Below are 26,516 nucleotides of genomic sequence, written 5' to 3'. Positions count from 1 at the left end.
TTTGGGTGTTTTATGTATGTATCGTGAAGAAGGAATGCAGAGCTTGTTGTTAGATATCAAGCAGAGTTAATATTTTGAAAATTTCTAAGCCGTATGACAGGAAGAGCAAAATTCCGCTACTAGGGGGTCCACTATTGGGCAGTTTACCCTACATCATTCATCAATTCATCATTCATCATAAATGTGGGTTTTTCAATTTTTTTCCGCTAGTGTAATAAAAGAAAAGTCTTCCAAATAAATATTTTTCATATACACTCGTCATTCACACTAAAATTTTCCACCATTCCAAAAGTTTGAAACAGGAGAAATAATTTCATAACAGAAATCTGTTGGCAGCACTACCCACGTACATGTTAAGCATGTGTGTTAGTTGTTTGACAGACTGAGGCATTTAACTGAAGGGCAGCACAATCGAAACCATTTTTATGCGGTCGAAATGGGATTGCAATAGGAAATTTTTGTTAACTGAAACCGAAAATAAACTTTTAAGTTTGACTTTCAAAATTGACCGAAATGATAGTTATTCTGCATAAAGTCACAGATAAGACGTCCAGTTATCCAAGAAATGGCTTGAGCTCAGGAACAAAGATTTGCAGTCCTGTTTTAAGTACGGTACATGCTCCTTGTGATACAGAGAAAGGATACGTAGGTGATCAATTTTCCGGTTTCAAATATGGTACATGCTCTCTGTAGTACAAAGAACAGAATGCGTTCACTGCATATGTTCTTGGTCATCCAAGAGATCCCTGAAGTAAGGTCTTTCGATCTACACGCGTAACTGAAGATCTATTTTCCGGTTTCAAATATGGTACATGCTCTTTGTAGTACAAAGAACAGAATGCGTTCACTGCATATGTTCTTGGTCATCCAAGAAATCCCTGAAGTAAGGCCTTTCGATCTACACGCGTAACTGAAGATCAATTTTCCGGTTTCAAATATGGTACATGCTCTCTGTAGTACAAAGAACAGAATGCGTTCACTGCATATGTTCTTGATCATCCAAGAAATCCCTGAAGTAAGGCCTTTCGATCTACACGCGTAACTGAAGATCAATTTTCCGGTTTCAAATATGGTACATGCTCTCTGTAGTACAAAGAACAGAATGCGTTCGCTGCATATGTTCTTGGTCATCCAAGAAATCCCTGAAGTAAGGCCTTTCGATCTACACGCGTAACTGAAGATCAATTTTCCGGTTTCAAATATGGTACATGCTCTCTGTAGTACAAAGAACAGAATGCGTTCACTGCATATGTTCTTGATCATCCAAGGAATATCTGAAGTAAGGCCTTTCGATCTACACACGTAACTGAAGATCAATTTTCCGGTTTCAAATATGGTACATGCTCTCTGTAGTACAAAGAACAGAATGCGTTCACTGCATATGTTCTTGGTCATCCAAGAAATCCCTGGAGTAAGGCCTTTCGATCTACACTTGTAACTGAAGATCAATTTTCCGGTTTCAAATATGGTACATGCTCTCTGTAGTACAAAGAACAGAATGCGTTCACTGCATATGTTCTTGGTCATCCAAGAAATCCCTGAAGTAAGGCCTTTCGATCTACACGCGTAACTGAAGATCAATTTTCCAGTTTCAAATGTGGTACATGCTCTCTGTAGTACAAAGAACAGAATGCGTTCACTGCATATGTTCTTGGTCATCCAAGAAATCCCTGAAGTAAGGTCTTTCGATCTACACGCGTAACTGAAGACCAATTTTCCGGTTTCAAATATGGTACATGCTCTCTGTAGTACAAAGAACAGAATGCGTTCACTGCATATGTTCTTGGTCATCCAAGAAATCCCTGAAGTAAGGCCTTTCGATCTACACGCGTAACTGAAGATCAATTTTCCGGATTCAAATATGGTACATGCTCTCTGTAGTACAAAGAACAGAATGCGTTCACTGCATATGTTCTTGGTCATCCAAGAAATCCCTGAAGTAAGGCCTTTCGATCTACACGCGTAACTGAAGATCAATTTTCCGGTTTCAAGTATGGTACATGCTCTCTGTAGTACAAAGAACAGAATGCATTCACTGCATATGTTCTTGATCATCCAAGAAATCCCTGAAGTAAGACCTTCCAATCTACACGCGTAACTGAAGATCAATTTTCCGGTTTCAAGTATGGTACATGCTCTCTGTAGTACAAAGAACAGAATGCGTTCACTGGATATATTCTTGGTCATCCAAGAAATCCCTGAAGTAAGGCCTTTCGATCTACACGCGTAACTGAAGATCAATTTTCCGGTTTCAAATATGGTACATGCTCTTTGTAGTACAAAGAACAGAATGCGTTCACTGGATATATTCTTGGTCATCCAAGAAATCCCTGAAGTAAGGCCTTTCGATCTACACGCGTAACTGAAGATCAATTTTCCGGTTTCAAGTATGGTACATGCTCTCTGTAGTACAAAGAACAGAATGCATTCACTGCATATGTTCTTGATCATCCAAGAAATCCCTGAAGTAAGACCTTCCAATCTACACGCGTAACTGAAGATCAATTTTCCGGTTTCAAATATGGTACATGCTCTTTGTAGTACAAAGAACAGAATGCGTTCACTGGATATATTCTTGGTCATCCAAGAAATCCCTGAAGTAAGGCCTTTCGATCTACACGCGTAACTGAAGATCAATTTTCCGGTTTCAAATATGGTACATGCTCTCTGTAGTACAAAGAACAGAATGCGTTCACTGCATATGTTCTTGGTCATCCAAGAGATCCCTGAAGTAAGGTCTTTCGATCTACACGTGTAACTGAAGATCAATTTTCCGGTTTCAAATATGGTACATGCTCTTTGTAGTACAAAGAACAGAATGCGTTCACTGCATATGTTCTTGGTCATCCAAGAAATCCCTGAAGTAAGGCCTTTCGATCTACACGCGTAACTGAAGATCATCCAAGAAATCCCTGAATCCTTATATGTCGCTTATATGGCTCGGTTTAATGTACCATTTTCGTATTAACTTTCAAACGCGATCAACTAGGCTTTGCCTTCTATCGAATAAAACTTGTTGCGAGAAAATCGGCTAAGGATTACTATAAGAAAAGTTGTCTAATATTTTTCTTAGCTTTTATGCACACACATACACACATGCATACAGTTCGTTGAGTCGAGTTGATTGGTAGATCGTTGGTTACGCGTGTCGATCTGAAATGATCCACTTCAGGTACTTCTTGGATATCCGCGAACTGCTTTCATACGCAGATTCTATTACTGTAAAACCTCCATGAGTCATTTACAAAAACATCTTGTAGATCATTGGTTATGCATGTAGATCTGAAGGCCTCCACTTCAGGTATTTCTTGGATAACCGCGGACGTCTTCCATACGCAGATTCTGTTATATGTACTACAATGGGTACATAACATTTAAAAAACAAGCCTGTAGATCGTTGGTTACGCGTGTAGACCTGTAGGCCTTCACTTCAGGTATTTTGTGGATAACCGTGAAGATCTTCCATACGCAGATTTTATCATATGTACCACAATGGGTATATTGCATTTACAAAACAGGCCTGTAGATCATTGGTTACGCGTGTAGATCTGAAGGCCTCCACTTCAGGTTTTTTTTTTGATAACCGTGAAGATCTTCCATACGCAGATTCTATCATAGGTACCACTATGGGTATATTGCATTTACAAAACAGGCCTGTAGATCATTGGTTACGCGTGTAGATCTGAAGGCCTTCACTTCCGGTATTTCTTGGATAACCGCGAACGTCTTCCATACGCAGATTTTGTTATATGTACTACAATGGGTACATTACATTTACAAAGCAGGCCTGTAGATCATTGGTTACGCGTGTAGATCTGAAGACCTTCACTTCAGGTATTTTTTGGATAACCGCGAACGTCTTCGATACGCAGATTATATCATATGTACCACAATGGATATATAACATTTACAAAACAGGCCTGTAGATCATTGGTTACGCGTGTAGACCTGAAGGCCTTCACTTCAGGGATTTCTTGGATAACCGTGAATATCTTCCATACGCAGATTCTGTTATATGCAGGGTTGGTTCGCTCTGAGGAGTATTCAAGAGAAGGTGTAAAAACTTCTCTTTTCTCGATCTGTTATCCGAGTATATTGTACAGAAATACACTTTATCTTTGTATGAAGGAGCGTGCGTAGTATCCACTTTTCGTCGCACAAGTCCACAAGTGTAAAGAGTACAGGCAAATGGTTATTTGCTGTTTACCAAAACGCATACATTTAGGCTGTATTCTAAATCTTCCAAATAAATACGCTGTTGTGAGCGCCTAAACATAGGCCATTTTGTACACAATATCAAAACACACGCGACCGAAAATATTCTCACTCTTTATCGATCATGTTTCTCTTGGCTTCAATCACACGTACGTGTGAACGCTCTCAGTGTGAATCAATACACTTCTCTTTATTCGTAAATTCTCTACACATTTCAAGACGAAGTGTGAGAAATTACCAACCCTGGTTATATGTACCACAATGGGTATATTACATTTACAAAACAGGCCTGTAGATCATTGGATACGCGTGTAGATCTGAAGACCTCCACTTCAGGTATTTCTTGGATAACCGCGAACGTCTTCGATACGCAGATTCTGTTATATGTACCACAATGGGTACATTACATTAACAAAATAGGCCTGTAGATCATTGGTTACGCGTGTAGATCTGAAGGCCTTCACTGCCGGTATTTCTTGGTTAACCGCGAATGTCTTCCATACGCAGATTCTGTTATATGTACTACAATGGGTACATTACATTTACAAAACAAGCCTGTAGATCATTGGTTACGCGTGTAGACCTGAAGGCCTTCACTTCAGGGATTTCTTTTAAAACCGTGAAGATCTTTCATACGCAGATTCTGTTATATGTACCACAATGGGTATATTACATTTACAAAACAGGCCTGTAGATCATTGGATACGCGTGTAGATCTGAAGGCCTTTACTTCCGGTATTTCTTGGATAACCGCGAACGTCTTCCATACGCAGATTCTGTTATATATACTACAATGGAAACATTACATTTACAAAACAGGCCTGTAGATCATTGGTTACGCGTGTAGATCTGAAGACCTCCACTTCAGGTATTTCTTGGATAACCGCGAACGTCTTCGATACGCAGATTCTGTTATATGTACCACAATGGGTACATTACATTAACAAAATAGGCCTGTAGATCATTGGTTACGCGTGTAGATCTGAAGGCCTTCACTTCCGGTATTTCTTGGATAACCGCGAACGTCTTCCATACGCAGATTCTGTTATATATACTACAATGGAAACATTACATTTACAAAACAGGCCTGTAGATCATTGGTTACGCGTGTAGATCTGAAGACCTCCACTTCAGGTATTTCTTGGATAACCGCGAACATCCTCCGTACACATATTCTATTCAATGTTTCACAATGTACACATATCATATTCAGAACAGGCCAATATTAATTATTTTTATTTAACACGGTATGATACCGCGTAAAAAACTAATTTGGTGTACTTGTAGAAATCGCACACCAATACCAACAGATTTATTTGACAGCAATCCATCGAGTTTTAGACTGGACGAATGAAAATTCTCATGGACGTAAACAGATTTTCATAAGGCAAATTTGAAAAATTTGAAGGGTATTTTTGATTGCCGATTCTCAATAAACTATGATTTGTTCAATGCGCTAATAGTACACAATGAAAACTAGGAACTCTAAAATACGTGTTACATACAACTTAGTTAGAGAAAGTAGTTGGGCTGGCGTATAAATTAGATTTGAAAACCAAGCACTACCTACTACGACGGGAATTAGCTCATTACTAGCTGGTGAATTACAATTTTACTCAAACTTTAACGATAAAGTTTTAATAATTGTGTAATTTCTTTATTCCAAAATTTTGTCGTGTACATTATATGCATGGTGATCAGTATATCGAGGTCTATTTACTCCTGCCTTCGAAAAAATATGTTGTGATTTTAAATGTATTTTCATGCACATATTTGGAGCATGCAAATAAACGTAACATTCAATTGATCTCACTATTCTTTCAAATCGAAATAAATTTAAACGGTGCTTGCTTGTAAAATTCAATCAAATTTAATTGAATATCGAATGTTAATTCGTTTGATGGGATAAGCTGCAGTTTTACACGTCGTTGAATATTCAAAATTATTTGCTGTGTATGCTTGAAATATGCTTCTGTACTAAAATCTTGAGTCTCCGGGTTTGGTAGCCTCCATTTGAGAAACATGAGCGCTTTCTTCCGAAAAACTCGGTTGTTTTGTTGCAAGAGGATTGGAAGTATCCTTCTACGCTTCTGTAAAGCATATTTAAGCAGTTTGTAGAACTTTTTTAAGATATGCTCGGAGGACACCTTTAAAGAGGCTCGGAAGCCTCATTTTTGAAAGTTCAGAATCTTACTTCCAAAGGGCCGGAGGACGGCTCTTTTTATAAGCTTTTTTCTAAAATATTCCTTGTTTATTTTTCTTTTCTCCTTCTTTTGAAAGGCTCGGAAAGCTTTTTTGAAGAGACACGGAAGGCTCCTTTCAAGAGGCTCGGAAACCTCCTTCAAGAAACTCCCTTGAAGAGCGCCGAAAGCTATCTTTTGAGAGGCCCAGATGTTTTCTTTCAAGAGACTAGCAAGTCTATTTTTAAGGTTTTTTTTTTAATTTTCTTCCTTTTTTCTTTTGTCTTTCTTTGAAAAGGCTTGGAAGATTTGTTTCGATAGGCGTGGAATCCTATTTTCAAGAAATTCGGAAGCCTTCAATAGTCATACCAGTCTTGTATGAATGTGTGAACTTATTTTGAATTCGGAAGTTTCACGGATTTATGAAAATTTCGGTTAACTTTATGGAGAGCCATTCATCAAGCAAATTTTCCATATATCTTATGAATTACGCTTATTTTCATTTACAGCAAAAAAACATAGGAGGTACCTCAATGATTGTTATATTTTGAAGGGGTACCTCTCAAGAAGAAGATTGAGAGCATTTGCTCTGAGGGAACTTCTGAAATTTTGCTCTAGAATGTTGGAAAGAATTGTCGGTAGAAATTCCGGAGGAATTACTAAAGAAATTCTCGAGAGAATAAAATTCCAGATGGTATCCGAAGGAATTCCTGAAATAACTTTCGAATGAGTTCCTGAAGGAATTTAGGGAATTATTAATGAAATTTTGAGGAAAAAACCTGGAGGTAGTCCCTAAAGAATTATTTAAGATATTTACAAAAAAAAAATGTCAGAAACTAATTTCCCAAGAACTCTTAAGAACATCTGAAAAATTCTGGACAGTAGTAAAACCCGGTTTTGATTCTACAAATGCTAGCTAGAAAACCCTCCAAAATATAACAGTTATATCCATTATCACACTTCTACTACCCAAGATTACTGTGCGTTTTTTCTCCACGTTAGTCAATTTCTAGGCTGATGTTAATAAGGCGAAATAATGTTGAAGAAAGGAATGCCGAAATTACATCAAAAATAGCATTTTTGTTGGAGATATTATGAGCAAGTTCTTTCGTTTAGGGGCTTACAAATAATTGTTGGCTTAAGCATTCGATTTTGTAACACAATTTTGGTTAAATCCTTTTCAATGAAAAGACTTTACTAATAAGAAGAATTTACTAATAAGTGAAAAGTTTCTCAGTCTATTTGATTGACAATAACTTAGAAACTGTGTATTACCGGATTGGGCTCAGTGAGTGGAAGCCGGAAATTGGTGTTTGGCAGCATTTTGAAATTCAAGATGGCCAACTTCCGGTTTTCTAAAATGACTGAAAACCTATGCAATATGGGCATTGCCGAAACGGACTCGATGAGTGGTGGCCGGAAATCAGTGTTTGGCGCCATTTTATAATTCAAGACGGCCGACTTCCGGATAGACCTGTGCTTCACCGCCGGTGATTTTGTTCGCCGTTGCCGCCATCAAAAAATAATATGATAATTGAACAAGCAGCATTTATTCTCATTTCCTAGTAATCTATGAATCGAAATCATTGGATGGCGACCTATTCACAAGTATAGCATGAAGATGATTTCAGGCTAAAATGTGAAAAACCTACGTGGCAAGAAAATACAAATAATGCCAATAACTTTTGGTTTTTGTAAAACTTCCTTGCGTTAATGGAAATTTTGCATAATTAGGGAAAATTTTATATTTACTGAAAACTCGATTTTTTGGAACTTTTTTTTAAATTCTAGCAGAGTCTCTAAATTCTCGTTGAACATGGATAAGACAGTGTGCCATGAGCTACACAAGCGCACGTAGCATCGATTTGGTGCGACGAGAGAAGCTAGCTTGGCAAAAAATAGCTGAGTAAGCGTGTCTCAATGTACGTCTCATGAGACTTATCTCATGCGTTAGGAATGCACCGGAATGCATAGCTTGCGTTACTTAGGCGACTATATTATTTATTGATGAAAATTTTTCCGCCCAAGCTGTTTTACGGACCTTCGCTGTTGTTTGCAAAGGTTTGCCATGGGAAATTGCGCATGAGCTGGCACAAGTGTGGTACACAAGCTTCGGGAGACTCGCGTACGCTAGATTTTTTGTGCGCTTAGCAATCTTTGCTCAATCTAGACGAGCTCGGTGGTCTAGTGGCTACCGCTTCTGCCTTATAAGATAATTTCTTAAGAAACTGCGATGAAATCCCTGGAGGTACTTCCGGAGGAATTCCTAGAAGAACTTTCGAAGTAATTCCTTTGAGAAACTTCCGGAGAAAATTCTTGAGGAATTCCTTTGAGGAGCTTCCGAACGATGTCTTTAGTAGAACATCCAAAGGAATTTCTTTGTAAACCTTCCGGAAGGAAGGAACTGTTGGAAGAATTCCTTCGAGGAACTTCTGGAGGAATTTCTTTGAGGAACACTCGAAGAAAATACTTGAGGAACTCCCGGAGGAATTTCTGAAGGAACTTCCAGAGAAATTCCTAGAGGAGCTTCCGGAGGCTTTCCTGGAGAATCTTCCGGAGGATTTCCTGGAGAATCTTCCGGAGGATTTCCTGGATGAACTTCCGGATGCTTTCTTGGAGTATGTTACAGAGGATTTCCTGGAGGAACTTCCGGAGGAACTTGCGGAGGAATTCGTGTAGGAACTACCGGGGAATTCCTGTAGGAATTTTCGGAAAAAATCCTGGAAAAATTACCGGAGGAATTCCTGGTGAAACTTCTGGAGGGATTCCTGAAGGAACTTCTGGAGGGATTCCCTGAAGGAACTTCTGGAGGAATTCCTGGAAGGAACTTCTGGAGAAATTCCTTGAGGAACTTCCGGAGAAATTCCTTGCGGATTTTTTGGAGGAAAACCTTTGAGGAGCTTCAGAAAAAAAATCCTTGATTCCTTTCGAGGAACTTCTGGAGGAATTCCTCGAGGAACTTCCGGAGAAATTCCTTGAGGATCTTCTGGAGGAGTACCTTTGCTAAACTTCAGAAGGAATTCCTTTGAGGAACTTTCAGAGGAATTCCTTTCGAGGAACTTCTGAAGAAATTTCTTTGAGGAACACCCGGAAGAAATTCTTGAGGAGCTCCCGGAAGAAATTCTTGAGGAGCTCCCGGAAAAATTCCTGAAGGAGCTCCCGGAGCAATTCCTGGAGGAACTTCGGTAAGCATTCCTGAACGATCTTTTGGAGGATTTCCTGAAGGATCTACCGGAGGAGTAATTTTTGAGGAACTTCCAGAACAAATCCTTTAAGGAACTTCCGGAAAACATCCTTCGAGGAACTTGAGGAATTTCTTTGAGGAATTTCCAGAGTCCTTAGAGAAAAATCCGAAGGAAATCCTTTGAGGAACTTCCGGAGGTATTTCTTTGAGGAACTTTCGGAGGAATCGCTTTAAGGGATTTCCGGAGGAATTACTTTGAGGAACTTCCAGAGGAATTCCAAACAAACAATTTAAGCTGACTAAGTTAGTTTTTTAGCTGTAAAAAACTAGTTTTGGTTTAATAATCAGCTTCCAAGGTTTGTTAGTTTCCTTCGAAGAATTTCGGAGGAATTCTTTTGTTTAACTTCCGGAGGAATACCTTTCAGGAACTTCCTGAGGAATTCCTTTGAGGATCTTATGAAGGAATTCCTTTGAGGAACTTCTGGAGAATTTTCTTTGAAGAGGAACTCCCGGAGGAATTTCTGAAGTAACTCCTGGTGGAATTCTTGGAATGGTTTCCGGCCGATTGTATCAAAAGTTCTTTTTTGAATCAATCATATAGTCTTTCGGTACAACTTTCTTGTACGAGAAAGGCAAAACCTCGTTAATTCGAAAATCCGTGTAATAAAAACTCGCAAAAAAACCTTGTAAAAAAACCTGGATGTATTGTAATTGAGTTTTTTATAATTCTTTATTATAAAGGTGTCCAGCATTTAAAAAAATTCTGCAATTGTGAAAAACGTTCAAGAAGAAATAAATCTATTCATATTTTAAAATCTCTTTCTTATTCGTTCCCTGTAAACATTAATGTGGATCAATTGATTGCATATGATTCGGCCAGTCGACCATACGAACAACTTTTTTTTTTGTTTATTTTCAATCTAACCCCCACTGTCCGGCAGTGGTATTATGGAAAAAATGCTGTCTGCAATAAAGTCAGCATTAACCCGGGAATTAGAAGGTGTTAGATCTACTGCAGCTCCAGCTACCCATTTCAGACTGCCTGGTAACTCACGTCCAGCCCGAGATCACTTTCACTTGCAATAAGCCCCGCCTGTTTTTGCTACCATTATCATTTGGATAATGGATCCATAAACAAACTTTCGGATTTTTAAATCCAACGCGAATTTAGTTTCATATAGAAACCATATTGAAACAATTTCACCAAATTGATCCAATTCCGGATGAATGAATTGTGGAAGCGAAGATCACTTCTATTCTCAAGAACAATTCACTTCACTTTTCCAGAGCTGTTCTGAGATATTCGTTATTAATCCATGTATTTCTGATATTATCACAGAACCACACATATTTCCCCAAAGATATCCCCGTATACCAACTACACAAACGACTTCGCGCACTCAAAAAATACACTTTATAAAAGATAACCAGACGCGTAAATTTCAAACTTCAGATCACTTAAATTTATTATTCTAGTACATTTGCAAAATATAAACTCCAGCCGAATCTAATTCTTGCACGAACAAACAAAAACGTGACAGCAAATTTAAAAGCAACCATCCGCGCGCATGGCATGCTGCGATCCATACGAACAACTTTTTTTTTTGTTTAAAAAATTGATCTGCCTTTCTCGTGTAATGTAGATTAGCTGTGATTTTGGGAAAAAGGTCATTTGGTTCAGTCCAAATTCTGATTCGAATGAGTTTTGGTCGATAGTTTTAAGATATGTATTGATCAAGGCAGATAACATTACACCCAACCAGCGGATGTTAGATTTTCTAACAGTTCTGTATAAGAATCTACCAAAACCTGTATAAGAACTGGGCATATGCGAAATTGTTAGATTCTTATACAAGTATTGTATAAGAATCTAACAATTTTGTAAGCTTTTCTAACATTATTTGTTTGAGAGCTTACATGTTTTGTATAAGAATCTAACAATCTCGCATATGTCCAGTTTTATACAGCTTTTGTTAGATTCTAATACAGAATTGTTAGAAAATCTAACAATCTTAGAATGGGTGTATCAGATGAATTTAATAATAAATAAATAAATATTACCCCAGCCCTCTGTATTTCTAGGTAAAAGCAAAAATAAAACTTGTACACAACCCACCTGTAAGTGTCGTTAAGCCAGCCGTCAATGGAACATCAGTCAGCATATTCTCGTCCTTGCCAGCTTCCAGTAGCAACACATTCCAATCTTTGATTTCCGAGAGCCGGTTCGCAACCACCGAACCCGCCGACCCGGCACCAATTACAATGAAGTCATACTCCTTCAGGAAGTGTTTAGTATCTGGGATGCGTTTCACCGTACCGTTTCGCAGAAAAATGCTCGTCTCGTCAAAAAGCATTTCAAAGAAGTTTCCTTGAACGGCAATTTGCACTGGCGGAATCATTCCATTCATCAAAGGCAGCAGTAGAAGAAGGAAAAGGAGAACGCTCATCTGAAAGAAAAAGATTTTATCGAGAAATTAGTACGTGTTAATCAATATAAAATGCTTTATCATCAGAAAACCTTAAAACAAAATCACTTATCATATAATGGTTTTATGTCCATTTTAACACAATGGTAAGTTTATTAGATATCGATCAACAAGTCGTCTTTATAGCAATTATCAAAATAAGAGATTAAAAATATATGCTCTTCTATTTTGCACTGAACAATGTGCGCGAATATATAACATCCATAATACAGAACATTGAATAATTCATTATAGCTCTACATGACCTTCATTTTCATCCATTCATCAGAATGACTCAAATAATCCAAGACATTGAATCCTCCTTCCTAAATGCCTTTTTTAAAAAAATCAGTCTTGTGTTCTGCCAAATTTGTAACTGAGGCCATGCCAAGCAATAAACATTTAACATACAGTGAAGTTCTTTACATCGTATTTTAGAAACACTTTTGAATCCTTATGTAAAAAGAACTCTAAAAGTAAAAGGATATCAAAGTTCGAACCTGAAAACATAACGCTGTACATCAATTGAGAAAGAGTTCACTGTATATCAATAAACAACCAGACTTCATATTCATCATGAATTAATTTCAAAACAGAAGCTTGCTCGCCATTAGTATTATGATTATCTAAGCCCGCCTTACTAAAATCAACGGGCGACGACAGGTCAGAAGTATCCATGCCCATACCGTCCCAGCCAGTAACACCTCGGCCAGCACCAACGGAGGTTAAGGTTAATTGGAATCAAACTGCGCTCTATCATGGCGCTTCGATCGCGATCACCAACTGTCGCTTTCGATTTGTTTAGGTGGGTATTAATTCGCATACATGACAATGAAATCTTAAGACTGCCGGTGTGGTTAATCGATCAGTGACTAAACGCGATCGCGACAGAATAACACCAAGTTAGTATCGCACAGTGATCCTCAGCCCAGCCGACCATGCGAGCCACATATGCGATATATGGGACCAATGCTATAGTATATTATTTATGAGTAATTCGCCTTAGACAAAGGTCGATATGGTATGACTAATATGGAAACTTCAAATCTGATATAGAATAAACCAAACTTTTTTAGATATGGTGCTGAGGGAAGAAAGATTCGTTGCAAAATCTGAACAAAGCAAAAACATCTCGAAAATTGCAGTTTAGCACCTACTGGTCTCTTGCTTCCAACGAGCTGAAATCAAAGCAAACAACAAACAAACAAAAACGCCGCAATCGGTTAGCTACGTGAGTGGCTGGCTACACTTAGTTGCCGGTGCCAAGTGAGTTCATCGCCGTCGCGTTTGCCGGAAGGCGGTCCAGCGAAATTATTGTTCACGCACTGATTAGCCGAATCAACACCCCGCATCCAAGGGTTTCAGGGGTGATCTTTCTCAGCCAAGGTCGGCGCAAGACCGGTCGGAGGAAATTGCTGGAAGCGATGAGTTAATTCGTGTTACCTCAGCGAGCACCGCTCATGGTTGCGGTGCGTTGTCGTTGCAATCGCAGCACGTGTGAAACACTTTGCGTATCATATTCTTCGACAAGCCTGCCTTAGTCTCGGCGATCGTGTTTTGGTGTAAAAGGATGCCCAACCCATACGGAGCAAAGAACGATGGGCAAAATAATTGACAGAAACGAGTTTTAGCCTTACTGCTGGCCACCTCGGTGAAGCACTTGCAGTTGGTGCACTCTGTGACATTGCTGATGCAGTAAACTGCAACAGGAGAGGGGGCTTGACTGGATGCCGACATTTGTTTTCAAGTTTAACCATGTAGGTCATTCAGACGCGGAGGACCAGTTCCACTAGATTGACAGTTAAAGTAACTGTGGTACGCAGGTAAAATACTGTAGTAGTGACGGTTTGTAGGTACAATGCAGTCAACATGTAAGGAAGAAACGGCAGGCTTTACAGTTGACTTTTACTTTTTGATTCGAATGTTTAACGACGAAAGCAAAAGTAGGAATCTCGCCGATCAAGGTTCTCGGATTCAAAAATTCTCAAGAACACAAAAAGTACTTTCCAAAAATTGTATCAAGGTCTGCACAAACTTGTGAGTCAAAACAAAAATGATGGATAAATGACTGAATAACATTACGAGCTTTCATAATTGTTTTGATTTGGTGAATAAGATTTGGCTTATCATAATGACGGACTTAGTGGTCTAGGATCATCCATCCACTTTTAACGTTGTGTCTATCTACCTATGTTCTATTTGTGATTTACTTTCTTTCACAACTTCACAAGATCCATAACCAAGACATAGTTCATAAAATAGCTGAGAAAACCTTGCTTTCACCTGTTGATTAGTCCCGACACGCTATAGCATTATTTTGCCGATCGATTTTTATTGAGAGGATCATTGAATGAATTTTCCGCATCGGAGGCACAAATTGATTATTCAACCGTTGAGATGCTAAGCCATACTTTCAACATTGACCTTTGCCGAATTACAGCTGACACGGTAATAGTAGCAACGCGGAATTTGAAACTTTTTTTCACTTCAGCTCCCGATAAAATCACCCAATCCATGCTAAAACAATGTGCAGACGTTCTACATCACTCGATAGCAATGCTATGCAGCGAAGTGTGCACAAAAAAATAAACTGGAAAAGTTACTTTATATTTTTTTTTGTTTCACAAAGAGGAGACAAACGTGATATTGCAAACCATCGGGGCATTACTTCCTTGTTTTCAAGCTTCAAGTTATTTGAAAAAAAAATAGAACGATTGCTTGTTTGCGTATTGCAAGAACTAAAGAAGAATTTTACTACTACTACATCAACATAGAACAGCACGGCTTCTATTCGAAGAGCTCTATATCCACGAACTTGCTGCAGTTGATTTATTCTTGTTTTTCACAGACCGTGGACTTAGAATGGCAGGTTGTAAAGTTTCTGATAGTAAAGTTACGCAAAATGGATCTCCTTATACTGATTCTGAATGAATATCATGTCATTATTTTGGCAACTATCATTTTTATTCAACCACTTCAAGTGATTGTTTTGGGTAGTTACCGTTTCGAAACTGGTCAACTCCTTCGTACACGGCACGAAACTGGTTAAAATAGTAAAATGTTTGACGTAGATATCATTTACAAAATATGGTTTTGTGCTCCAAAAACCTGCTTAGAAGTTTCGACAGACATACACGCATTCGGGTTTAGCATCTTAAGGACTCTTGTGTCTCGCATTCCGAGTCCTCACATGGTTTATGTTTAAAGTCGCTGATGAGTTCAGAGATCCGATATGCCTATGATCACTTTACTACACACTTGTGCGATTTTTATTGGAATGGTATGCCGTTATGCGGTGTCCTTTTCAAACCAGTTGGATCGCACAAATAGAAACCGTTCAAAAACTGGTGTGGTATGCAATCGTTTCATTGGTTGACTTGACCAATGAAATTCGCTACCATATACGAGAAGCCGTCTTCTACAATTAGAACGAAAAAGAAAATAAAAACTCCCTTCAAAAGTTAGAAATTTTCCATGAAAAATTAAGAAATAAAGAAATCAGGGTATGAGCAATAAAATAATATAAAATTTCCACAAAAAATTAAGAATTTTCTACAAAACAAGCATAATTTAGCACTGAAATGAACCAACCTAGGGCTAAAAACCTCAACAAAAGGAAGCCTAGCACCTAGCACCTAGGAGTGATGAAGCCTTTCTCGTGCATTATAAAATATTTTGAAAAAAATCACATAAAAAAGGTAAAAAAAAACTCTTTAGGGTAATAGATCACATTTTGCATTGATTAAACTGCAAAAAAAAAGATTTATGATTTTGCCAATAATCCCGAGATGCAATGTCCGATCGCGCCAATTTTCACTAGCAAACAATTGCATTGCATTCTCCGTCGAATTCAACTTGTTGCGAGTAAATCGGATAATGCTAAGCTCCAAAAAGTGTGTCTACAAAATTTGTTCACATACACACATACAGACATCACCTCGGTTCGTCGAGCTGAGTCGATCGGTATATAACTCTATGGATCTCCGGGCCTTCTATCAAAAGTTCTTTTTTGAAGCAATCATGTAACCTTTCGGTACAACCACGAAACATGAAAATTTCCATAAAGAAGTATAAAAAAGCAATAAAACTGAGCATTTTTCCATAGATTACCCCTTCTTTAAAAGCGTTTAATGTTCATTAAAAATGTTATTGGACAGCGTCTTGCTCGAAGGTACTGGTTGTCACATCAAAATCTAAAATTGGGGACCATCATGAAATCATGTAAGATGAATTTTTGAGATTTATATATCAATCAACTCGGAAACTCTCCAGCAAATTGTCAATTTCATTGAAAGTTTTGATTATTTACGATAAGCTATTGGAAATTTCGATTCTTGTCCTATCCAGTAAAAATATCAGAACCAACTAATCCCGTTCATGTATTCCTAACACGGACATCAGAATCATAAAAGTTACGGGCATTTTGACCCACCGTTTCATTTTCTCTGGGTATAAAAAGGCACATGACTCGCCTCGCCCGTCATTTCTGCTCGATGATCCACGGCGAGTAGTCACGGAGAGCGGACAGAACGATGGCATTGCTAGCAGTCTCAGCATCAATGACAGTAGTTTCTGTATCTGTAGCGATTGAGCGGCAAATTATCGTGAGGCTATCGTCGGCGTCAGCGGCACTCCAGTTTTCTCGCATGGTTCTGGATCTGGTTTTGTTGCAGTTAATTGTGAAGGCGCATTTTTGAATATAAACCGGTCCTTTTCAGAACCTCAATTTTAAAGAAGAAAAAGTTGAGCAGAAACAAATTTCCATCATAAGGATGGCGGTAGTGTTCGTGGGCAGCAAATATCAATTAGTTTCTATGTGGTGACACTTCGGTTCGTCGGTGGTTAAGCATGGAAGAATTTGGTTCAAAGTTCAAAGACCACAGAAAGTTGCCGTCCGTTGCAGAATTAAAAGCGCGCGTCATATGGAGACGCTGAAAATATTTATTCGCATGGATGACAACAGTATCAGTAATGTAAAATTTGATCTCAAGATTCTGATTTGATTTTGTTTTGTTGTTAGACTGGTAAGGCGGAAAATAATTCGGCTCTTTCCAGAACCACATTGTTATAGAAGATTGAACTAAGACAAACTTTCATCAATGTGCAAATCATAATTGCTTAGTGGCAGCAGAAAGTTTTCGTCGGCAGATAATCACTAGCGCGCTTTAGAGCGATAGACTGTAAACATTTCTTTGCATGCAGAAATGTACTCCACCGCGCTGCTGCCATGTCAGGAGAAACCAGAAACGATAGTCCGAATTTAGCAAACGAAATGGCTCGCACGCTTAAAAGCAGCTTTTTTGAATTACCTTTGGAGAAAATTTGTCTCGGTTCAACCTTCTCTTCTATAAAATTGTGGCTCTGGAAAGAACCGCATTATTTTCCGCTTTACCAGTCTAACAACAACAAAACCAAATCAGTTTCTTGAGATCAAATTTCACATTTCTGAGATTATTGTCATCCATTTGTCAATAACTTTCTGCCGTCATCTAGCGAATAATATGCACTATGAATAAAACTCGTCTCGGCTCAAACTTCCTTTGTATTGAATGTTGGTCCCGAGAAGAACCAATTTATTCCCAATAATGCGCTTTTCAAATCACTAACAGCTAACAGAAAACTACTAGATAGTTTGGATTTGCAAAAATATTGTGGCTTGAGAGATGCTTTCACTGATTGCCAGTCGAGGGTACTTCAGATATCACCGTTGCAGAAATGTACTCCACCGCGCTGCTCCCATGCACTGCAAATTTTATTCCCACCGACGGTGTGGGTCGTGTAGTCGCCGTCGCCAGCATCAGCAGCTCTCAAGTGGAACTTTCTCGCAACATTCGGAATTCAGACTATCGGATGCTTGTTTCGGTGCGATGACGTTTGGAGCACAGCGCGGTGGCATCTAAAGCACCCACGACTTGCAATCAATGGAAACAGCTCTCAATCCACAATTTACTTGTCGATCCTAACAATTGAGTGGTTGTTGTTAGTGATTTGGATGGCGCATTATTGGAAACTAATCGGTTCTTCTCAGAGCCACCATTTTATACAAAGGAAGCTTGTGCCGAATCGAGTTTTGTTTAAAGTGCAAATTAGTCGCTTATGGACAGCAGAAAGTTTCCGTCGGTATAAGAATCACAAGCGCGCGTCACGGGAAGGCGATGCAAAAATTATTCACATGGATGGCATCAGTAGCACTGCTGTTACTGTGCACGTGCTTCAGTTGGTGGTGCATGAGACGCGTCTAAAGCTTTCGCATATGAACGAAGTAGGTGATGCGCTTTCCCAATAAGGCGCCTCCGCCTAGTTGTTGTGTGCCTTATGTGAAGCGCATGCGATGTAATTTTCGCCCATTTTTTAACATAGTTTGTGTTATTGAAAACATCGTCCAAAAGGTGTGTGCGTGAAATTACTTCTTCAAATAACGATTTCAAATGCTTTTTATGCTTCCAATATACAAGTTCGCCGTAGTAATTGATTGGATTGAAGAGTTTCTTGTATTTTACGAACCATACACCTTCATTAGTGCATCACTTTTCACCGTAAATAGACTTGCTGCTTCGTCATCATGCTTTGCATAGAACCTAAGACCAATCGAAAATAACGACGCGGCATTCGAACCCCGTTCATTAACACATTAAAACACATCTTAGACATGGACGTTATGCTCATCGATGTTAAGATCGATTTGGCGAGCTAAATGCATATCATACTGCAGCAAATTCAACCGACGAAATATTGACACCACCCCTGCACCTCTGCGGTATTGATGTACGGAGAACTTTGTCGGTGTCAATTGATACCGCCAATAACATGATTGCAACATAAAAATCGTCTTGAAGATTATTCAATAATGGTGACATATGTTAATGTATACATCAATAAAAAGTTAAAATATATTGTTCTCTGAATATGCTCTAACCACATTTAAATATTTTAAAATCTACAAATACCTCTGAGCCATATCCAGCAGATTATTGTAATTTTTTGTAAATGTTTTTTTACGCCAGTTTTGATGGTATGTATATAATAGACATCAACTTTCCACGGGGTTGATAAACTTTTTTGAACTGTGTCGTACGATCATTTAAAAATGATTAACGTTTTGATGGAAATCCGAACTGCTGTTCCATTTTTACCACAATTTGTGTTTCTTGCAACTTAGCCAGTTTTGATTTAAAACTGATAATACCCTCAACCAGAAACACTATCTTACATTACATTTCCATATAACACCATTCATATAATCGTGGGACGTTGGAGTCAAAGTACAAGACTTAACTTTTTTTATTTCAGTACTTACTTACTGATCAGTTTTTTTTTTATTTTTTCATTATTTTTTGAAAAAGAAAACCCTAATTTAACTTTTGGGGATTCGCACCTTTGTATAAAGTAAAATAGATCCGAAAAAAGCACGTTTCACGTTCACAACAAAGGCGGGACTACACGAACGATCCAGGATCAAGCGAATCCCGGAAGGTTGAATCAAACACACAATGACCCCAATATGGGAATTGGAGGTTGGTTTCGGATTGAGGCAATTCACTTACTTAAATATACGATTGAGAGCACAATGTCATTAGTTTTCATCATAAAGTTTGTGTTAGTAAATTAATGAAAACAGGAATACGAATGACAAACTTTAAATTAAAGAATGAGAAAGCGCGTGGCGACGAGCGTGAGCCACGCGCACTTGAATTTTCTTAAGTGTCACATTCAAGTCACGCGCAATGTGACACTTTAATTCATGCGTCCCTTCACTGTTCAGCACACTTCGATTCTTATGTGCTATGAGCTGGTATAGTAAGAGTCTCAGTAGCACATTTTTGTACGCATGAGAATAAACTAACTCTGAATAGCAGTCAAGGGAAACTTTTTCTTGAGTTAATTCCTTGAAGCCACCCAATGTTTAGCCGCGATGATCGACTTTTACGAGAGTTGCAGGCCGTCAAGAGCTTTGAGCGCAGTCATTCTGCAACCAGGTAGTGGTTGGATTCAATATTCGCACTGCGGTAAGAGCTGACGTTCATGATGTCGGAGAAGAATTTATCGTCGATTAGAGCGTGGTCAATTTGATATTACGTTTCTTGGATAGGTGATCTCCATGTGGTCTTGTAGATATTCTTGCGACAGTAGAAAGTGCTTCGGAGTAACGTTTGCATTAAAAAAAAATGGACAAAAATAGCCGATTGAGAACATGGGTTTACCTTCACCCGCATTGACGAAACTACCCATGTAGCATCAATCAAAGTAACCCATAAGTCAGCAGACAAATTTTGACAGCTTCATCAGTCGAACTCTAACCGTGATGGCAAAATAATGAAGCAACTCCGTTCAGAAGTGTGCACGAAAACAGATATCGTGCGGCACTTGTGGACGCCGGATACGTGCGTTGCGCAATCTACAATATCTTGGCACTATTAGACAACAATTAGAGCATCGGAAGAAAACCCGGTTTCAGACGGAAGATGACCCAAGAAGCTACAAAGCTAATAAGGAAAACCGAGCGAAAAGTGGCTACATCGATGCGTGTGCTTGGCCGGGAAGTCGGTGCCACCAAACAGTGAAAAAGTACCTAGCGAACCTTTCATGGGAAATTTATTAAAAGCAATTATCTGTCTTGCAAACGTCACCATTCCGCGGAAAACTGCAAAGTTTATGTATCGTCGGTCGTTGATTCGATACCCGATCACCAGTCTATACATTCCCCCCCCCCCTCCTCTTCCTTCTCGTATTCGGGTCGCCCTTCGCATAGGCAGTGCACATTCATGATGCTGAAGAAACGGCCTTACCTCAGCTCGCACATCCATACCGTAATTGGATTCTATCCAATCGCACCTTGACGCACTTTGAAGCAGATTCTCAGCTCTTAGGAGACATCACAGCTTTGGTAGGTAGGTAGGCGATTGATGCCCGCTTTTCCTTACTTTCTCCAGCAAATTCCCTACATTGCAACGACGCGATGTCGAGTATCTTATCGCAAGCCTACGAAACCTAGCGACTTTCAGTTCCATGTTCCAAGTTTCCAATCGTGATCCTTTGTTCGTCATCTAGATCGTTGCCGATTATATCGAGTCGTATTATCGCTTATGTCGTTCGTAATGTTGCGGAAAGCCGACGTATCAGGTCTACTTCTATCTACTATCCAGCAATAAGTCGTGTAGAGTAAGTTAGATTTTACGAATACAAATAAATAAAAGGATGCAAAAGGTTGAAGTATTCGGTAAGAGATGGAGTTGGTTGGGTGAGTTATCAAAATGTCACACCACCCAATACCAGGACTTGGGCTAGTACGCTTTAAGGACACTCCTCACGGAATCCAAGTTTCAAAGTGCTCGGGTTTTCGGGGGCACACCACTCGTTACGGATGCGGCGCACAACTGTCATTTATGTTGATTTAGCTTTGCTGCGTCGCAGCATGCGTGAAATAGTAAAAATGACAGTTGTACGTTGCTTGCTTCTGTATCGAGTGTGATAGATGTGACCCCGAAAACATTAGTACTTTCAAACTTGGATTCTGTGAGAAGTGACCTTAAACGGTACACGGTTGCTTTGGTGAAGCATGGATACAGATTTTGGACCTATGTCCACGTAGCGCTTTTCATTCTGCGTGCACGCCGCACAGTGCTTCGAACCTATGGAACTACGGGACAAAAATCATAACTTACATTCTACACGTTTTAACTCAATGGTGTCTTTGGGAAAATGATTGTAAACTAGTTTTTCTACTATTTGCATTATTGACCTACGTTAAATTGATAATTGCATTAGTGGCGTAAACGCCAAATTTCATTACATATAATACGCTTCGTATAATCGAGATCATTTTGGGAAAATTGTCACTTATGATAAAAACTACTATTTGCGTAATTGACTTATGTGTAACAGATAATTGCATAAATGCCGTAAACGCCAGATTTTACGATATGCCTCAAAGAACCAGGATCTTTTTACGAAACATATGTGATATGATAATGTTTATGAGGTTTCATCACCGCGAGAAACTTATTGATTGATTTTCATTGGCTTTTATCGGTGAGATCGAACTACCTAAGCTCAAAGTGGAAGGGAGCATGTTTACAAAGCACGATGAAGCACAGAATTGAAAGTTATCGCAAGTGAGCGACAAGTATGAAAATTGAATAGAAGTTGAAACGTAAGCAGAGGGCCATTGAAGAACAACACGAAATGGAAATCACTGTTATTTTACCTAACGTCCACCCAGGAACGGCTTGGCTGATAGCGTGTGAACTATCTTACCAAACAGGCAAAATAACAGCGATTTCAACCTGCTCATATGTTGTTCGGCGTTCGGAGACAGTTCTAGCGATCAGTGGCATTTTTCAGATATTCCTGCAAATTGGCGCTACTTATTGGAATTTTTCACGCAACAATTCACACGTTCCTACTTGGCCCAAGCGATCTAATACGAACCGTATTTGTCATTGTTTGGCCAATTGGATTTCTCGCGATGTTGAATGAAGACTCTGCAATTCCTTCAATATTTGTTTCCGGATTGCGAGGAAGACCTACCAACGAAGACAATCAGAGAGTTTTGCTTCTCGAATTTCTCGGATGATCGAAAGCTCTTTAACCATTTTTGATCAATTCTCAAACAAAAGATTTTGCAAAACTGCTTTAGTTCTTTCTCAAGTTCCTCGGAGAAATCTTTTGGATTATATAAATCAGACAGAAACTTCAACACACGAGCTTTTCGTTAGGACGGATAAACGGAAAGCTATTGTTTGTCTATATCATCTAGAAATTCGTTAACAGCTATTAATAGAGCAAGTAAGAGCAGCTGGAATCACTTCCATTCTCTTAACAATACTATAAGTGAGATCTGGTGCGATTTTCAGAGATGTGTTTTGATGTACTTTTTTTAAAAAGCTGTTTTAAGTTGTAGATTATTTATTCCTATATAACGTCATGCCTAAGACTTGGAGGCTTCACTTATCACAATGATCGAAATATGTCCCACTGAAACACATTTAATTGGATCTTACTTACTTGATTTTACGCTTTCCATATCGATTTTCATCGTGAAAGGTACAGTTCGAAAATTTAGGCAATGAAAAAGATGCTTTTCACCAACAGGTGATAAATCATCCACTTTCAGCGATAGAAATGTTTACAAACACGAGTTGTTTTGATCGTCCCAGTGACCTCACAAAGATACTAATGCGCATACAGCATAATTGAAACATATGTTAATATCATGGTTTACTTGATTCGACTAAATACGAGAGTCGATTTTTCCCACCCTACTGTCATCGCTTATCTCTCCAATGGGAAAAAATGGTGGCTAACATCTCTGGGGTTAGCGCGCGGTGGGCCCCACTGACAATTCAAAATTAGTAAACAAAAACATCATTTCGGGACTAATTTTCTGTGATGGAGTAATTGTTGTTAAGCGATTTGAATGAATTTATTACTATTTTCGTTATGTACCACGTATTCCGTGCCGTGAAAAATGTGTTCGATTTTCAATTCAATTGTAATAAGACCGTCATTCAACACAACACGGTTAGTACGGTGCAAAACAAATTTGAATATTTGGTGACAATATTGTATCAGAAAATAACGCCCACAACAAAATAATAACGTGAATTTTATGCTGGAGCCAGAAGCATAGCTGTATGTCATCCGGCTGATTTTTCCATTTTTGTCCAAGGGGCACAGCACTGTGCGCCGTGTCCACGCAAAGTACCCAGCATCAAATGTAGTCATGCACACGTATACGGGTGTATTACCTCATTTGATGTTGGATACCTTGCGTGGACGTGACGTGCACGCAGCTTAAGGTGACACGGGAAGCACAAACAATCATCAAATCGTCATCATTTTCATCATTGAATGCTTAATTTTTTTTCTACAACAAATATGATTTTGAAAAAGTATCACCTGCTCGTGCTTACTAGCCATCTACATGCTGATACATTTACAGCTTGCGAGGGACTCTAAACTAAACTGTGCACACCATGTTGCATCGTGTCAGCAGCCCCTTCAACGCGATGTAGGTAGCGCAACCCTGGCAAGGTAGCCTACCGAAGATTCTACAGTTTCCAAGAAAGGCAAAAGCAGAGCAAACGGATTGATACAACGGCAACAGACCTGACAACGAATAAAGGACAACGATTGGAAAGCCGGATCTTGAAACGTGAGAACTTTGAATGAACCTGCACGTGTTGGGATCCTGGGAGCTGAAAAACAGTAAAGCTGCAGGGAAGGGCGAGATCACGGTCGAGCTTTTCAAATACGGAAGCGAGCAGCTGCATCAATGAATCCACCACATTATCCAGAAAATATGGGAGGATGAAGAACTGCCTACCGGCTGTTTGGATGGCCTCATATGACCAATCTATAAGAAATGGCACAGAGTAGAGTGTGCCAATTACAGAGGGTGCACCCTTCTGAACTCGGCATACAAAGTTCTGTCGCGTATCCTGTTTAATAGACTAAGATCGCTTGAGATCCTTCGTTGGCGAATAACAGACAGGTTTCCGTGAGGGCCGATCAACGACGGATCAGATGTTTAGGCTACGGATGATCCTTGATAAATTCTTGCAGAATCACCATCTGTTAATGGATTTCAAAGCAGCGTACGATTCAGTGAAACGAAATGAGCAGTGGCAAATAATGTCCAAACATGGTTTTCCGGCGAGACAGATTAGACTGATACGTACAACACTGGATGGCTCGAAACCAAGTAATCGGATTGCAGACGAAGTGTCAACCTCGTTTGTGACCTTAGACGGATTGATGCAGGGTGATGTACTTTCGAATTTATTGTTCAACATTTCACTCGAAGGCGCTATTAGGAGATCTGGCGTGCAGAGGAACGGCACTATCATCACACGGTCGCATATGCTCCTGGGCTTTGCGGACGACATCGACCTTATAGGAATCGATCACAGAGCAGTAGTGGAGACTTTTGTCCCACTGAAGAGGGAGACGGCGAGGATATGCTTAACCATTAACTCTACCAAGACAAAGTACAGGGTGACATGCAGAGATAGAGGAACGTCCTAGTGGTGTTGGTGCTGAGGTAGTGCTTGATGGGGATGTGTATGAAGTTGTTGAAGAATTTGTTTACCTTGGAACGTTTGTGACATGTGACAATGACGTTTCCCGTGAAGTGGAAAGACGTATTACTGCTGCGAATAGAGCCTTTTGCGGATCACTTCCCGCAACATGCAGACGGAAACAAAATTTGTTCTATACAAAACTCTGATTCTACCAGTGGCCCTTTATGGACTTGAAGCATGGACGTCAAAAGTGCGAAAAGTGCTGCTGCGTACAATACTCGGAGGGAAACTAGAAAATGATGTGTGGTGCAGACGCATGAATCATGAGCTGTATAAAGCATTCAAAGAAGAAAATATTGTGAAGCCTATAAAATAGGGCTGACTTCAGTGGGCTGCAACATTCAACAAAGAACCAGATAGGGGCCGGCGACTTCGTGGAAGGTAACGAACACGCTGGCTGCACGCGGTGGAATCGGACCTTGGGAACCTGAACGTTCGGGGAAACTGGAGGACCATCACCCAAGATCGACGATTATAGAGCTCGACAATACGCTAGGCATAGGTGTATCGACGCTGTAGCCATGAACATGCAGCTATGAACCGAGTTTGAAGTAGACGGCTTCTATATATTGCAGATATGCTACTCTAGTCTTAGGATAAATAATAAATAAGTTATTGACAGTTGTCGATACATTTACTGTGCATATATGCCATTCGCAGTAGTATAAAGTCCGTCCTAAGTCTTCTGAGCACGAAGCATTCTGGATTTATGGTCAAAACACTGATTACATTGCTTGTAAATTTGTCAAAACACACTTAGATTTTGACCGGAGAAAACTAAGTAATATGTATGCAAATGAATGCAATAAATATAGTCATTGCTATTTGATGAGATACCACTTGGTGCAAAGACGATGCTTTTGAGAACATTTTTGCGACGTACTTGCGACGAGAGGTACTCCACCTCCGGCTCCGCCAGTGATTTTGGATGACTGTTTTATTTGATCTTGTTTTGATACTATTTGAAACGTATGCATCATATGCATGCGTCAATATATGCGAATAAGATTCACACCTTAATTTCTGCCAGTAACCGTGTTTACAGAACATCAACAGAGCTCGTGAATCTTTTTGGCTCCCTAGTCCAACTTTGAACTGAACTGAAAGGCTATACAATCATTGCATAAACAAACTTTATATAGGACTATCCGAGAGTCAAGTTTTATTTACCAATTAGTTGAGCTCGGTAAATAAAAATGATATCTGTGTGCGTATATTTCAGAAGGTCCAATTTACAATCTCACTCATTTTCATATACCTCATCTTGACTGATTTGAGAGCAGCATTCCTAATTCGACGTAAAACTGATTCCGTGTAGAACAGCTATGACTAGTGGAAGATCTAACTAAATCAGTCAATACAACATTTTAACCAATAATAATATAAAATC

General features: G+C 39.3%; 1 protein-coding gene across 1 annotated transcript in view; it reads right to left on the bottom strand.

Annotated features, from left to right (window-relative positions):
• The window catches only part of LOC134219099 (glucose dehydrogenase [FAD, quinone]), a 102,280-nt gene that overhangs the window by 23,639 nt on the left and 52,125 nt on the right, over positions 1 to 26,516 (bottom strand). The window contains exon 2 of the mRNA XM_062697793.1: positions 11,696 to 12,026. Coding sequence (XP_062553777.1) covers positions 11,696 to 12,026 — 331 coding nt within the window. The remainder of the gene's footprint in view (positions 1 to 11,695; positions 12,027 to 26,516) is intronic.

The sequence above is a fragment of the Armigeres subalbatus genome, chromosome 3 (assembly GCF_024139115.2).
Source record: "Armigeres subalbatus isolate Guangzhou_Male chromosome 3, GZ_Asu_2, whole genome shotgun sequence".
NCBI classification, from domain to species: Eukaryota; Metazoa; Arthropoda; class Insecta; order Diptera; family Culicidae; genus Armigeres; species Armigeres subalbatus.
The sequence above is the reverse complement of the archived record's forward strand: the minus strand, read 5'-3'. Positions and strand labels throughout refer to the sequence as shown.